Raw genomic sequence first — 17,252 nt, 5'->3', positions numbered from 1 at the left:
CAAGTTATACATAGCACACCAAAAAGGGCACAACCCCTTCACCTAAAACATGTACTTGGCACTGCTACACCGACTGATTTGCTTCATACCCTAGAACTGGATCAGCAAGTCATTGTTCTAAGCAAAGCCGAACCTGGCGTGGCTTCCTTTGGTCTCCAAATGATGTGATCAAGCATAGCACAGAAATTCTTGTAGAACTGCAGCAAAAAGTCGGAAAAAAAGACAGTAAGCAGTTGATCATACTGGAGTATCATATACATCACTGAATTTTGCGTCACAAGTTAGATTAGAATGTAATGCAAGTAGACCTTGTGGTATTCGAGGGTGTCTCCAGCTGCCTTACGAACATCCACCATAAAAAGGGATGGAGCGACTTCAAAAACCTTCGAAGTATAAATAGGAGAATCAGTTGTGTGGTACGAGAACTAGAAATTGCAGAAGTTTGGCAAGGTACAGTAAATTGAAAGTTAAAACTTACCTCTAGCACGACAGCAAACTGACCTGCCCTATTAGCAGATACACCTTCAAGTCTTGTCTGTTAAACATAGTCATTGGAAAGAATTAGCTGCCCTGATTGAAGAAATCTAATCCTAGACCAGATCTTAATCGCAGATAATTTAGTGCTAAGCCCATCAAGTAGCATAATGGGTAATACAACAGATACAAGATAGTCAAAGTATCAAATTCAAGGCTTCTCTTAAGAACACACACAGAAGAAAAGAAAGGAAAAAGAGGAATTCGATACTTCATCTGAGTAATCTCTTCTAGTCAGCAGACAAAAATGGAACACTGGTTAATTGTTATAGCATTTCATCAGAGAATTTGAGGGAAAAGTAGACCTTGTAATTGCGTGTGTGAACCTTGAGTCCCAATGATTGTCCAGCTGCCTCAATTGCAGCGACTATAACTTTTGCAGGTTGTCGAGAAACAAACCGAGTCTGCCTTTTGACATAATCCTGTATATAGGCATAGATAGATTCTAACATCCAGATAACAAAAAGAGGTTTACCCTGTGGAAGGAGGATAAAGAAAGAAAGAAAGAAAAAAACACTTGACACCATATAAAATTGGCGGATATCATATCAACGAATGGTGATTCGAGAATGGGAGTAATGCCTCCAAATAAAACACGACTAGTGATTACTTGAATGGTGATTTGGGCGTACAAAATGACTTGAAGCTATGGTGACTGTATGGCTGATTTCTTGTGCATGGGTCAAGAAAACACTGCACATTTAGAGAGACTTCTCTAAAAGAAGATATGATTACTGGCATTAAAGCTCTGAGCAGCCTGGACACAAAAGCTATATTTTTATTTAGTTTAATGTGCATGCCATAAATGTTAGCACAGGGTAGTTTAATTCTATTTTTCAACGCATTCCAACGGATTTAGGTTGGCATACATACCATCTTCCACAAGAAAATAGCAACAAGAAGCTTTTTTAATGTTTTTATTCAGTATGGAGGTGGCTACATGAAGGATGGCTCAAAGAGGAGCATTAAATATTCTATCTCACAGCCATGCGGGACAAAGCTAGTTTTTTCTGAACTGTCTACCTAACAGTCAGATTCAGAAACCCATTCCTACATACAGATTCATATCATTGGTGTCATATCATAGTTATATCACCATACCTGCCGCCTGTCAAACAAGGCTGACAAATTTAACCCTTGAGAAAGTGTAATCATCTCAAATGCATTCATTATCAGAGGGCCATTGCCATTATTCTCAGGTTCCTCATTCACGTATTTGTCCTGCACTTTCAACGAACAGAAATATTATGTAGAATGAAGAGAAAATGAATCGGCACAGAGAGAATTATTTTCTTTCTCTGCAAGCATTTTAGTTAGAAATGGGAAGCAACAGCTATAGAGCAAATGATAGCTTAAAACACTGAAGCTACGCAAGCATTAAATCATCCAAGCAGAACAAGATCCAACCTCAATGTCATCAAAAACGGCACGAACATCATCCAGATTCACCACTTCATCTTCTCTAGGTCTGACAGGCACATAATTTTTCTGGAACCATGGGTCTTTTTTTATGCCTTCAATTTTAATTCGCTGCAAAGATACTGTTTTAGTCAAAATGACTAAGCCCATCCAAACATGATATAGTTAAGATCTATATGGATCAAGATGGAACACCAGAACTTTTTTCCCACAAAACATGAGAATCTTGTTAATGGAAGAGTTGCAGAATATTCCAGAAGTTTCAGAAGGATGAAATGAAATGGACAAATACCAAGAACTGTAGATGTAGGATGACAAATGGGTGGACCAGATTGAGTTCGGGTATGAATCCAAACGGATCGGGATAAAGAAGAGCCATTGGTGCGTCCAAGATGCATACATCTAATCGAATAATATAACAACAGACTATTTATCAGGTTATTTATATAAATTATATTATATCAAATTTTCCAATGAATATAACAAACTTACACTTAATTGATGCATCATTTGTGGATCCAAAATGTCTCCAATTTGGATTGCGAATCAATTAGATCCTATCTTATCAGGATACTACATGTACGAGCTTATGTGACATTTCATTCTCTAATGCGTATAACTCTAAGCTAAATAATTTATAATCACGCAAACTACAAATTGTAAATAGCTGTACTTCTGTGATTAGGTCCAAAATGGACCCATCAAGTTTGGATCTGGATCCACCAAGTGCATCTAAATAATTGAAGATAGTTACAGCCTCTCCAAAGATTTAGTCTAGCTACTAGGTAGATTCTCTTGGGTTTATAGAACATTACATCCACATCAGATGATGCTTATTTTTCTCCCATATAACCGGCCATTATCCTCCGTAAGGAAAAAGTTGAGAAGTTGATGTCAGCCAAAACTATATTGAAAATGCAATTCTAGTTTCTACATCATTAAAGTATAAAAGATGGGAAGTTTTCACCCCCTTGAAGTTCTTCCAACTAAATAAATACCACCCTTGAAGTTTGTCTAATACTTAAATCCCCTTTGAAGTTAGAGTTTAAACTAAGTCGCATTGCAATTTAATTTTCAATTATGTTCCACACCAAAGTTAAAGAATGTCTAGATTATCTAAAGTAACATATTATAGTACTTGAAAAATTAGTTTGACATGTCTCCTATATTGTATTTTCTCGGTCTTTCACCATTCTAGATTAACAAGCATCATCAGGTAGTTGCCGCCATAACATGAGCAACTTATCTACTATTATGCCAAGAGCCCCACTTTGCGATGTTAATTGATTTCTTAGTCTTGACACGGAGCATTATTTTGGCGAGTGATGATGGAGAGGACGCGACGGTTTGAAGCCTAGCTCTAAATTCAAGTGCAGTGTTACAAACCTACATTTCATTCTAGATATTTTGCTTTCTGCATATTTAAAAATGTCTTCAAATGTATAGGATATTTGTTGTTTTTCTTGGATAAACAAGTAATCTAATCGTGAACTAAAAATTCTCAAGGATGATAGCTGTTATTTAATAAAACCTGAAGGAGGTCTTTTAATTTGACTAAACCTCAAGGGCAAATTCTTGCCATCCACAGGGCAAAAAGGCTATTTCATGGAAAATGATAGAGTTTGCTAAAGGCTATTAGTCCATAGGAAGTGGATACAATTCCAAAAACTTGAGGATGTAACATTAATTAAACTAAATCTCAAGGGATGTTTTGCTATTATTCCAAAAAATTTGGCAAAAGACCCAATAGATCTAGTACCAAATAGAGCTAATTGGCAATCTTGTACTATATTGACAACCCTATGTGGATTAGATTAGCGTGTTCTTCATAAGCAAATAAACATACAGGTCTCTAATCATGAAATTTGAGATGTCATGCGGTCCCGAAGAACATATTAACAGAAATTGCCTCAATCATCTACTGCTACACGGAACCACATAGAATGTCAGAAATAAAATTTCAAAAAGTAATTCTCTGTCAATACCTTCTCGATTTTAAACTTTACAATTTTAAAATTCAAGATTGCATTACTAATTCTTACAAAATAGGATAAAGAAATTCAGCTATTGAGAGAATTATTCATAGCTAATCTACGATCCTTTGATCTAATTATTGAATTACATACCATAATATTCATATCATGTTCCTGCTAAATGGTCCTAGCTCCGTCCTATACTCTTCCTAGATCTTTCTGCAACATGATTGAGGTAACTATCGAGTTTCATTAGAGAGATGCACTAAGATATCTAACTGTATCGTGCTGAATATCTTCAATATGAATTAAAATTAATGTATGATGATCTTCGTATAAAATTGCAATTTTTTACCTGGATAAAAACAATTCTGAAGCACTTACATTTTTCATATTAATCCTAATAACTGTAACTAATTATCTATATGAATGGATTAGTCCAAGGGGAAGCAATCTAAGAACATAAAGCAACCAGCAAGAAGTATAACGATTAGCATGGTAACAATGCTACTAAAGGACTAAACTGCCGCAAATGACCACTTCTTAAATGACAGGAGCAAGCAGGCTTTAGTTTTTGATGAATGATTGAGATAATACATAATTAGTTTGGTTCGACTTACTATATCTTATTCTCAACAAACTGGGAAATGCTAGGTCTAATATTAGGGTTACAAGATGAATAGCAGAGCTGATGGATTCAACATAAGCGGCCAAATGCAATACTTCTAGCATAAAATCAAGTGAGTTATGGCTCTAACCGCTCTGATTGGCTTCCAGGCTGAATTATATCCATAATTTAGTCCAATCTTGAATTTCTTGAGGAAAATGAAAGTGCAAAAATGATATCTAGGAAAACTGATTCCTTGTTTGTTTTCTTTCTATTAAAGAAAGAAATAATTCCAAAACTTTTTTAACACAGTTTATATCATTTAAAATAAAAGACATTATGTATGAAGAAAGACATCTTCCTCAACTCTTAATATAAATGAGAAACTTTCTGTCTTCTTCCTGAACCAAGCACAATAGTTTCTCAGTCTTCCTCTTAATAGAAGTTAAGCTCCAAAAAGAGTCTCCATATGATTCTCAATGATGAAAGCTGCAAAATGAATTTGTAATAGATGTTGACTCAATTCTATCATTCAACTAACTTGTTGCTTGCTCAACTGGAGGGCCGAGGACATGGCAGACATACTTTCTCACTTAGAAATTCAAAAAAAATAGTATCTCATAATGGATCCAGCTTTCCTTAAATATATCACAAACCAGGCTGGATTTTATCAAGCAATTTCAAACAAATTTAAGTTTCTCGACTCTAATGATCGAATGATGCTTTTATAAGAAATAACACGAATAGCAGACACCTATTCATGTTAAAAATTCCCTGCTTTTTTCTTGTAATGCGATCACATTGATACCGTATGACGAGGTTAATGTCATCTGGTATTGTGCTCTCAAACTCTGTATTGGAGAGATTTAGAGTAAAGTACTTAAAATTTTCCAGATTTCGAGCACAAGTATTACTAAAGCTAGATTTCCTTCATTACCCTAAGAAGTAAGGACATTACATAATTTTATTTTTGAAACTCTGGCATTAGTCCTATGTTATATTTCATAATTTGCAAACGCTGCAATGCTTACATTGTCATTCAAACAAACCAGATCAGATATTAATATTTCAGCATCAAACATTCTAGAAGCAAATCGATTTTTTTAATTGTTTGTCATCATTTGATATTCCATGGTTTCATCATGGTTGTGGTTACTCTGGTGATTCCACACATCAAACATTCCATCTATGTAAAGCTCACACCTCCACTAATCATGCTATTAGTAATTTCACAAGGCAAAATAAGACAAAGAAGTGGAGACTTGAAGCGGACATTTGGAACAAAGAAAATTAAAACAGTGTAATGCTTGAGAGAATGCCAAATAAAGAGATAAATAGATTCCACGGCCTGTAAACATTTAGATAGATCATGGTTTTTGTACTCACAGTTTCAGGATTCGGGTCAAGGATTTTATGAATCAATGATGCTGCAGCTGGAGAAAACCAAAATGGACATGAAAACTGTGCAGCGTTGATCTGTGCAACAACAAAGCGATGAGAACATTTTAATGCGACCAGAGTAGCTTATAACAGCAATTCTAGAGGAAGGTTGAACAATGTCAATGAAATGCATATGAAACTAACAGATTATCAAGGCATGCTATTAAATGCCTGAAAACAGAGAGCACGCACAATGACACTGGCACACAATGTAGAACTCAGTTTCCAGGTGGTAGCTCATCCTATTCAGTTCAGGGCAGTATCCATAACACATATCATCTTTTTGCAGCTTGTGCCAATGTTGTGCGTCTAGAATGGACTTAAAGTCCCGAAATGCAAGACTACTAAACATACAAAGGGAGCTACTGTAAAGCTTACATGCAAAGTATAAATGTTAAAAATCTTTAGAATGTCAGGAATAAGGTAAGATTGGAGTTACTTAAATGAAAAACCTTAAATCCTACTTGAACAAGGAAATGAGCGAAGCTTCCAAAATATAATGTTTTCAGATGTAAGCAAATGAATTTTAAGATCCATGATACAGATCCATGCCCACATATAAAACATGTGCAACATTCAAAAGGTAAGGATGAAGATATTAACCTTGTTATACAAGGACAGAAGGTCTATCTCCTCAAATGGTAGATATCCTGCCATCAAAACAAAAAGGATCACGCCGCATGACCAAATATCAGCAGTAGCACCATCATAACCTCGGTGGCTTAGTACCTAAAGATATTAGATACAAGACACTAAGATATCAACAAAGGAAACATGTTTTTTCTCCAAGGACAGCAGATAAAATAACAAAAGATGTACAAGCTACTGATTACGAAATTTTGTAGCAAACATAAGAAAAAACAAACTGCTTCTTGCAAATAATTTGATGATCAATAGAACAATGGATTATTTTTGCTGGCCATATAAATACAATTGGACAAAGTTGCAACAAGCGGAACATCATATCTATCAGAGAACAAATTAGTTAATCAATTTATCTGAATAGGCTTACTTATAAACCAACATTTCTCACCCTGCCACAACATCCACAAGTCACAACATTCATTTGTTGGATACAGCAGATAAAACAAACAGCAAATGCTTGTAAAACCAGAGGGATAAATCCTAGACACTCTATATTGAGTTACAAGTTCTGCTGAATGATATGTGCTAACTATATCTTCCATAAAAGTTTAACAGGGAAAAATGAGATCATTTACATTCATATTACTGCATAAGTTAGCAATAGTTGAGTTGTGGATTCAAGCTAGCAGTTGACTGTATCCCCTTTCATTATAAAGTTTTGAAATGGGTCTATTTCAAAATACATTATCTGTCACATATTAAAGAAACCGTTATCTCTTTATCATTTCATCTATATAAAAATCAAAAAGGCATTGCACATTTACATATTAGAAACAGCAAGTACAAATTAATCAGACTAGGTAACATAGTACTTCTTTTATCATATGCGGTAAAAAGTGGAAACCCACGAGAGAACCTGTTAGCAAAATAATAATGGTAAAACAAATGTATAAATTTGTCAACATAAACTATTTAACATAACAAAAAACATATTTTCGAAATTAGTTTTCCAAAAATGAAACTACAGCCGACATTTAGGGGAAAAACCAGTAGTTCTCAGTATAATAGCCTTTCCCAGATGGTGGCGTAAAGGTGGTAGGTTAAATGACAGCAGTACGTGTGTGTATAAAAGCACATGTCACCATAGATGTACATATTATGAAAGGGAGAGAGAGAGAGAGAGCGATTGGCATCATGGCACTAGTCTCTGCAACCAATATAGCACAAAAGAAAGTAAGATAAAGTCAGTGGCAGACAAAAGAAGGTAGGACAACTAAAAAGTTGAGCACTTGGATTTGATTCCAGATGTTAAATGACTAACAAAATTATCAGCATACAAAGATTAGCAGCTCAACCTCTGCAGTCTGCAGTGATGTGCAATAGACAATTGTTTTAAACTTGCATATTTACAGAGGTATCTTCTGCAATTAGTAATTGTCTGCAAAACTAATTAAGACTATTATGTTGAATTTGGGTAAAATGCGTCTCATTTTCCTCCTACCCCCTCTCTGCCCCACCACCTTCTCTTCTTTATGGATCCTTCCCCGCATCTTGCTCTGACCTTTTAGCTCCTAACACAAATTTTTCTTTGGGTCCAAGTATTGGTGAGATTCACACCAATTCCAGTTGGTCCAACCTAGTTGCCCTGTGACTCAATTCAACAATTCCAAGAGCCTAGTTGCTGAAAATGCAAGTTCGAGAAAGCAAATTGCAGAGCTTTCTCCAATGGTCATTAATGTTACCTCTGGTCATGGAGCAGAAAGAAGTTCTCATGGAGATGCCATCACAAATAGCCGTGACGCTTCCTGCCGTGGTTGAATCCTGGGAATGGTAAACTCTTGAACGTGAAGATCTCATTCTAGATTTGATCAAAATCAGACACCTAAAAGTTTCCTTAAAAGATGGTAGTATGGAAAATCCTATGTCCCCACTCTGATCCTTAAAGAAAAGCTCCAGATTCTTGTCCCAAACCTTCCTTTAATTTGGGATTCATTGAAGCGGAAATCAATGTTGGGAAATTGTTTGTTCTTCCTGTAGAAGTCATAGAAAAGGTAGATCCTTGGTGGTCATCTTGTTGGATATTACATTGAGCAAAAACTTCCTTCGTTGATGGCCACCAGTATTTGGGTTTCTACTGGTTTGATTGAAGTACTGGCTTATGATCGGGGTTTCTTTTTCTTTCACAATAATCAAGCTGCAAATCTTTCTAGAGGCAGGTCCTTGGCTTTTTGCGGTAGACCTCTAATCCTCCAATGATGACACCCCAGAATTTCTCTCTCTAAAGATTCACATCCCACTGAAAATCAGCAAAGAATTAGCTGTGCTTGATTAAGTGCGGAAGTCCACTTTAGTGAAACTGATGTGGATTATCAATGAAAACCCAAATTGTGTCTTTTCTTTGAGGTTTTTGGCCACAATGAGGAGGATTGTTCCTTCAAGTATCCTAAGGGGTGTAACATGGTAATGAATCTTTCTCCTGGTTCTGATGAAAATATCTCTACAGCATATCATTTTCCCTTTAGCCCAAATCATCGGGATTGTACTACAGATGACCCAGAAAATTGTGGAATTCTGATTGCCCTGGTGCCTGTGATCCTTCTATAGATTTTCGCACTGCTACCATTATCATGCCCTATTTCTGGTCTAAATCATGGTGGTTGTGATTCAGATAAACTTGATAACAGTAGAACCCGTGGTAATCTTGTTTCTTTCAGCTTTCAGACCAATAGCTACGGTGTACACTGAAAAGTTGGTATCTTATTCCGCAAATAATCTCCATACTCTTTCACCTGTCCAAAAGGATCCTAAAGTTACAAGTTTTCACTTGTAACTCTGTCAAATTAATGATTACCCCAGATTCCGGCGCATCTTAACAGTTCTACAACTCTTCTCAAACTTTCTTCAAACCTCCTTTATTGGGGGGTTTGGGATCTTCTTAATTCTATACTCAATCACCTTGTTGTCACCCTCTGGTTTGCTGCCCTTTTAGGAGCTTCAACAGTTTCTTGAAGCAAAATGCTATAAAGAGCTTAATCAATAAACATAGGATGGCACTTGTTGGAGTCCTTGCGACTCGTGTCTCTTGCTAATTACGATCCTACTGCGGGAAAAAAACTTTTGGTGAGTGGAATCACGCTAATCATAACTGGAACGTTCTTGGAAGAATTGTAGTCTCTTGGGATATGACTATTTGTAGGTACTTGACATGATTGATCAAATTATTCATTGTAGAGACAAAGTAATTCATAAGAATATCACTTTTGTTGCCTCTTTCTGTGTATGGTTTGAGTCATGTGTACTTAAAAAGATCAATATGGAAGGATATTGAAAATCACTCCACACTTTTCAGACTCTATGCATGGCCTAAACAATTGCTTGAACAATGCTTGCCTGGATGATCTGAAATCAATTGCCCTAAATCTCACCTGGTTTAGAGCCACAATGTTGAGAATAGAATTCACAACAAGCTTGACAATCTTCTTGTTAATGAGAAGTCAGAGGACTGCTTTTGTTCTCTGAAACTGTAACTTTTGCCACTCGATGTATTTGATAAGACTGCTATAATAGTTCAAATTTTACCAGCAATTCATGATTTATTCTTAATTGCTCAAAGTATGAGATTTACTTTTGGGGTAACCCTTCCAATCATGGAAGACATCTCTGGCATCTTTTACTTCTCAGGAAGTACTCTCTGAGTCTCTCCATGAGATATCTTGGTGTTCCATTGATCAGTTCTAAGCTCAAAGACATCTACTACAAAGCCTCGTTGATGGACATACTTAATGCAAGAATTAGATCATGGACTATCAAATCCCATCTTAAAGTAGAAGTATTCAACTGGTTCAACCTGTTTTATTATCTTTATCCTTACAGAAAACATTTCTAGTAACATTTACAGTATCTTGAAATCATTTTTCAGGGGAGATCTCGTAATTCTAGTGGCAAAGTTGCATCGGTTAGAGTTTATTGTCTTCAGAAGGAGGAGAACCTGGACTTAAAACTGACCTGAGGGGAATAAAGCATCAATTGCTAGACACATTCGGCGTATTCTATCTAAGGACTCAAAGCCCATATGGAGAAACGGGTAGAGCTAGATCCTTGAAATATAGAGATTTTTGGATTGTCGAACCACCAAGTAGTTGCTCTGGGCATGGCTGAAAATTCTTAAGCTCAAAGAAGAGGTCTGATATTGCTTTAAATTTGGCTCTAGACTGACACATTTTTCTGGTGGATAATTAGCTTCCTAGCAGTCTCTTATATTTCTCAATCTCCAACAGGCCCATCCTTTATCCATGGGAGTAATTGGACATGGCCTATGGATTTGTATCCTCTTGTTGATTATAATTCTAATTCATTTCCTTATTACCACCGTTATCGAATCTATCAAGACAAAGTTCTTTGGTCTCTTTGGGATTATGAGCCTTTTAGTGTGAGTAATGTTTGGGATTTCTTAGATCTAATCAACCTATTGCTCGTTGCCAATTCAATTGTCTGGTTCGCTAAAGCAATCCAATGACACCCATATATTTTTTGTTGTTGTGCTTCCCAAGTTGAGTACACAAGAAACATTGTTGTCTTCTATGGATGCAATGTTGAGGATCATGACCACTTGCTTTTCTCATGCCTGTTTGCTTTCAGAATCTGGAAGATCATTATTATTATGTATTTATTGTATCCTATGGCAAGATATATTTTGGGATCAAACTGCATAGTGGATGGGGACTTCTGCTGGCACAGTAGTCTCCAGCATCCGATATTAGATTGTTATTTCGAGAAGTTTATTGCATTTGCAAGAAAGAACTTAGAGATACTACAAAAGTATTTACATTAATCTAGGATCTATTAGAAAACGTTCATTTGGTTAGATGCAGACTACTTCTGCTCAAATTTCCACCAAGATCGCAAACTGAATATTGGTTATGCAGTGGAACTTGACATTTAATGGCATTTGGAATCACCTCTCAAGTGCTCTTGTGTAATTTCTTACTAGAGTTGGGAATGATTAAATCTGCTTCTTGGGACCGCTGCCTAAGTGCCTAGGATTAATGTACTTGCTTGGCTTTTATGTGTTTCAATACAATTATCTTACCCGCAAAAAAGAGGGGCAAAAGAAAAGGACTTAAAGGCTAAACTGTGCACAATAACTTTTCCAAAAATAGCATGCACTCTAAGGTGCTCTACTCAAATAAATTTGGTTTATGGCTTCCCACAAGGACATAAGAACTTTGAAAATAACCAAATGACCATTCACGTCCTAAGAAAATCAGAAAATTAATGCAGAAAAGAAAGCTGTGTGCGTTGCTTAAATAAGTCGTATCAAACTTATAGCATGTAATGAAAATCATACCTCAGGTGCAACGTAATTAGGAGTCCCGCAAGTTGTATGAAGAAGATCAACTCCCTGGACATTGGATTTAGTAAAGATGAGAAAAAATGCAAACACAGTGAATTTATCACCCCAAAGTAACTGGAAACATCTAATTCGAAATGTAATGTGCTTACTTTTTGAGGCAATGCACTCAGTCCAAAATCAGAAACCTTCAAGTTTCCTTCAGAATCAAGCAGCAGGTTTTCAGGCTATACATACAGTTTATCAGTCACAATTAGGATCCTGAGAAAAGTAATGGTTACCAAACTCAATCATCATTAAGGACTGTCCAACACCTTTAAGTCACGGTGATACACGCCCTTGCTGTGGCAGTGCGAAACTGCATCAATGAGTTGTTGAAAGTATCTTCTTGATTCATTCTCAGAAAGCCTGCCATGATGAACCTGAGCATCCAGAAATACATGAAGGGCAGCCAGTCATGATATAGTCATAAAAGAACCACACATAAAGATTCTACCTTAAAATGTTTGTGGTGGATATGTTGGTGATGGTACTTCAATCATAGTTTCTCTATGATCGTAAGGCTATGGGCACAGATATACACATGTATAGAAATGTTTGCTCGCAAATGCATCTGCTCAGTACCCTTCCTTACCTTATATCCTCATTCAAGTACAAAGACAACCCACATAATAAATAAGTCCACACTATTGAGTAGTGTTTCAGATTTATATCAAGGTAAATGAATGCTTTTCTATTTTCCCTGTCATAATAAATGGCGGCAATACTCACTATCAATAATTAAATAAGAAAAGACACTTTATTAAAGTACTTACAATTTTATCAAAAAGTTCTCCTCCAGTCACAAACTCAAGGACTATGTATATTTTTGCTTGGCCGGCTAAAACCTAGAGAGCAGACGAAAATGAAATTTCAGCAAGAAAAAACAGCAGATCCTCATTGAAAGAACTATGGCAAAACAGATATTCAAGTGAACTTCTAAATCATTCTAAATACATTATAAGCAGCTTAACCATACCTCATGCAGTCGGACTATGCAAGGATGTCTGACAATTTTCATTATGGAAATTTCTCGTTTTATCTGGTGACCAACTTAAATAAGTTAGTAGAGACTTGATATAGAAGGAAAAATTCAAAATAACAGAGAAAACCTGATTCTAAAGTACATCACACAATAGTATAATGGGATCCAGATTTAAAGGAATACCATAGCTTCACCATCATAATACCATAAAGTAAGAGTTTTCTTACTTGCTAGGAATGCAGACTTTATCATGAACTTTCTGTGTTTGAAATAGTAGACCACTGCTTCATAATGTTTGTGCCACCTAAACAAGGCTATAGTGTGTGCAGCCTCTCGACTTTTAAACGAATCTTATAGTTCGAACCCAAAATCTAAAAAAGGAAAAATCCAGAATATATGGGAGATGTGTAATCCACAAATTAAGTAAGTTGAAATGGAAGAAGAAGACATTTTCTTTTACACCCAAGGGATGTGTCAGCTATTCATGGCAATCTGGCATGGGTACCTTGAAATTTCAGTTGTTCCATATGAATTTCAGCTATTATTACCTTACCATTGTATTGCTTGATACTTCACATAAAGAATGAAAAGTTATCAATTCCCATTTGTCAAAACCTCTTTGGACTTCAGCAGATTTTAGTGAACTTCTTCAAAGGATGAATAAGAAGAAGCAGCCTTACTCTTAGGGAACATATATTACCTCTGTAATCCATGTCCAATTAGTTATGTAACCAAAACAATGAACAATGTGAACTGATAATTTATTTACTGCTGCTATGAAACGTTATTAACACTTACGAAGATAAACAACAAATTCATGCAGATCCAACCATAATATAAGTCCCTTTTACCCCAAATAGAAGAATTCACAAAAATAGGACAAAGGAAACTTGGTGACCATAGCCAAAAAAAGAAATAAAGTAATACCTGATCAACCATTTTGTGTTTGAGAATAGTACTCTTGGCCAAGACTTTGATAGCCACGCTTTCACCGGTCTCCGTGTTCCGTGCAAACTTAACTTTTGCGAAAGTTCCCTCTCCAATGGTTCTTCCAACCTCATACTTGCCAACTTTTCTCTTCACAGCCTTCATTTTCTATTTACAACGCTCATTTCACACAGCAGTTTCAAAAATTGCCTACTTGAACAAACATGAACAGCTTCATCGCACAAAAAAGCTAACTTGAACTTCATTGCACAAAAGTAAAAAGAATCGGTAAATAGCAATGATCATAAGCCACTAGCTCACAGAAACCCACAGCAAGACAACAAATTAAATTTTCAGGCAGACCTCGTTTTTCAACCAATCTCCGAAATTCCTTAAAACCCAATTGATCACAGCGCACACAAGAGAATTTATCCCAAAATCAACACATGACGGAAAGAAAAAAGACCCAGAATTACATGAAGAAAACAAAATGAAATTTTCAGCCGCTGATGCCGCCGCCTCATCAAAATTAGCAAAAAAAAAAAACAGCAACAGAATTGCAATAATAATCGGATAGAAAATTAAAACACTACAATAACATTCGCGACGTAAGAGAGGAAATTATACCGTTTATACAAAACTAGACCACCCGGAAACAAAGAACGAGATCCGATCGCCGAGCTGCAGCTGAATTATCGATCAACGGCAGTAACTTCACCAAGCCTAACCAAATGCAGAGAACTAGAGAATGACAAATTTTGTCCAATCAAATCAGGAAAAAGATATACATATGTCGTCAACTAATTGTGAATATTCAGTAGTCCCCCATGATCCAATTTGTGATGTACATCCTCCAACTTTTGATCACCCTTGTTTTTACACGAACGAAATTCCCAATTGATATAAAAAACTCATCATGTAAATTTAACTTCTTGTTCTCGTTTGGATTATTTTTATTTGAAGTGATACAACTATTATTAATTAAAAGTGTGAATAGCAATTTATTCTTGTGATATTAAAAATAAGCACATTATACTTTATGAAAAAAATATAGCAATTTACTCATTTATATTTTTTAAAATGAAGCAATTTACTTCCTTATACAGGGAGGTAAATTGCTTCATTTTAAAAATCATAAATGAATAAATTATTGTATTTTAAAAAATATATGAAGGTAAATCGCTATTTATTCTTTCATAAAGGGATAATTTGCTTGTTTGAGATATCACAAAGGGGTTGCTTACATTTTTTTTCTTAATTAAAATAATTTTTATAATTATTTCTGTAGAATATATTAATATTAAATAAATACAATTACAATAATTATATCGTCATCAATAATATTAAATAAATAAAATATAAACAACATATATTATACAGTAGATAATATATTATTGTGAAATATAATAACATCCCACGACCCACAAAATGGATCGGGGTTACACATATACATTTGACTAGTCTCTTTAAATTCTAGTTTATCACATAACAAAATTAGATGCTACTTTTTATGAAATTTCTATGTTTATCATGTTTGAATAAATTAGTTAATTATTTAATTTGGGTTCAAATCTTTTTTTATTTATTTTGGTAACTTAAGTTTTAAAAGATTGAATTAGTTATTAATTATTCAAAATGTATATATAATAAAATATATGCTTTCCAAGTAATTTTTTTTATTTAAATTTAAATTGAGATAAGCGTACAATTATTTATCTTTATCCAAAAGAATCACTAATTTTATTTGAATAAACTAGTTATTTATATGATTTAAATCTTATTTTTGATATCTATCTATGTATATATATATATATATTTATATCAAAACAATTGTTGATCATAATTAAGCCAATTTTAACTGAATAATAAATTTTTGTAATTTAATTTTTTTTAATTATTAATGAAAAATCTCATTTATTAGAAACTCCGTCTATTTAAATTATAAAAATTAAAATCATGTCTATCTAATCATCTATACAATATTTTATTTTCAAAATTAGTACTTATGCATACAAAGTTCTATCTTCAAGATCGGGATATTAATTCAATTTGTATTTGTCTGAAACAAATTCAAATTTTAGAGGATACTGTATTTTTTTTTTTTCGATAAATGTAAATTTCATTAAGTAAATGGTACAATCGTACAATACAACAATATTCAAAGTGTGGTTTCTCCCTAGACAAACCAAGGGATACGTCATAATCTATAAAGCGCACAAGAACTAACAGAGGGAGGTAGTGTAACACTCAGTATTCTCTGTTGAACATCCTCTTGAATAAGGAAAGCTAGCGAGACAGGCGTCCGATCCATCTGCTTAAATCGCCATAAATTGCGCTCCCGCCATATATATATATTATCTATTTAAAAATATTATTTGTCTTATCACTATCATTTATTTTTAATTTTAATCATGTACTTCTTAATCCCTGATTCATTGTTCGGAACTTACATCACTCTCTTAAATTTTGAATAATTTAATTATCTTGAAAAAATCTGATTAATTGGTTTGTTTTAATTTTATCAAAAATTTAATTTGTGTTTATAAAAGAAAATCAGTTAACAAGCTAAATCCCTAAAATTTTGCATGAAAATAATAAAACCCTCATCATGATATTTCGACACTACTTTCCCAAGGTGTTAGCTCTGTGCAACTGGGAGAGTTGTTTTATCAGACCCTAAACCTTACAAACGACTAGTGGGCAGATTGTTGTATTTGGGATTCACTAGGCCGGACATTTCATACAACGTACAACAACTTAGCTAATTCAATAAAAGCACTGTGAGAACCATTGGTAGGCGGCCTTGCACATTATCCTCTACTTGAATGGAACACTTGCCATAGGTCTCTTCTCCCTTCCTCTAATTCACTTCAACTCTAGGCTTATTGTGATGTTGACTGGGCTTCTTGCCTTGATTCACATTGGTCTATCACTAGTTTTTGCGCATTTTTGGGTGATGTTCTAATTTCTTGGAAAACTAAGAAACATGCTACCATTTCACGTTCCTTAGTTGACTCAAAATATCGCAGTATAGGGGCGATAGTTTGCAAGCTCCAGTGGATTTCCCATCTCCTGCGTGATTTTGGTCTCCCTGTTCTCGCTCATACTCCTCTGTTTTGTGATAACAATGCGGCCCTCCACATCATGGCTAATCCTGTCTTCCACGAACAAACGAAGCATCTGGATATTGACTGGCACATCGTTCACAACCAATAAAAGCTGGGTTTTGTCGCTCCTTCCTTTGTTCGTAGCAAGGAACAACTCGCAGATATCTTCACCGAGAGTCTGTCTAGTCTTTTTATTTCTGGGTTTATTGGCCAAGCTGGCATTGTTCTCTCTTGCTCCAAGTCCAGCTTGTGGGGGCTGTGATGGAAATGTTAGCAACATCCTGCT

General features: G+C 35.1%; 1 protein-coding gene across 3 annotated transcripts; it reads right to left on the bottom strand.

Moving 5' to 3' along the window:
- On the bottom strand, positions 1 to 14,765 carry LOC105162143 (CBL-interacting serine/threonine-protein kinase 24; the record flags this gene model as incomplete). Of its 3 annotated transcripts, none has more annotated exon segments than XM_020693920.1 (15): positions 1 to 197; positions 309 to 383; positions 479 to 535; positions 840 to 956; positions 1,636 to 1,755; positions 1,942 to 2,064; positions 5,920 to 6,009; positions 6,577 to 6,702; positions 11,906 to 11,959; positions 12,061 to 12,135; positions 12,223 to 12,330; positions 12,724 to 12,795; positions 12,927 to 12,989; positions 13,860 to 14,072; positions 14,487 to 14,765. In XM_020693920.1, coding segments are annotated over 14 exon segments (1,341 nt in total). In that variant the 5' UTR covers positions 14,025 to 14,072; positions 14,487 to 14,765.

This window comes from Sesamum indicum, linkage group LG5, assembly GCF_000512975.1.
Source record: "Sesamum indicum cultivar Zhongzhi No. 13 linkage group LG5, S_indicum_v1.0, whole genome shotgun sequence".
Classification (NCBI taxonomy): domain Eukaryota; kingdom Viridiplantae; phylum Streptophyta; class Magnoliopsida; order Lamiales; family Pedaliaceae; genus Sesamum; species Sesamum indicum.
The sequence above is the reverse complement of the archived record's forward strand: the minus strand, read 5'-3'. Positions and strand labels throughout refer to the sequence as shown.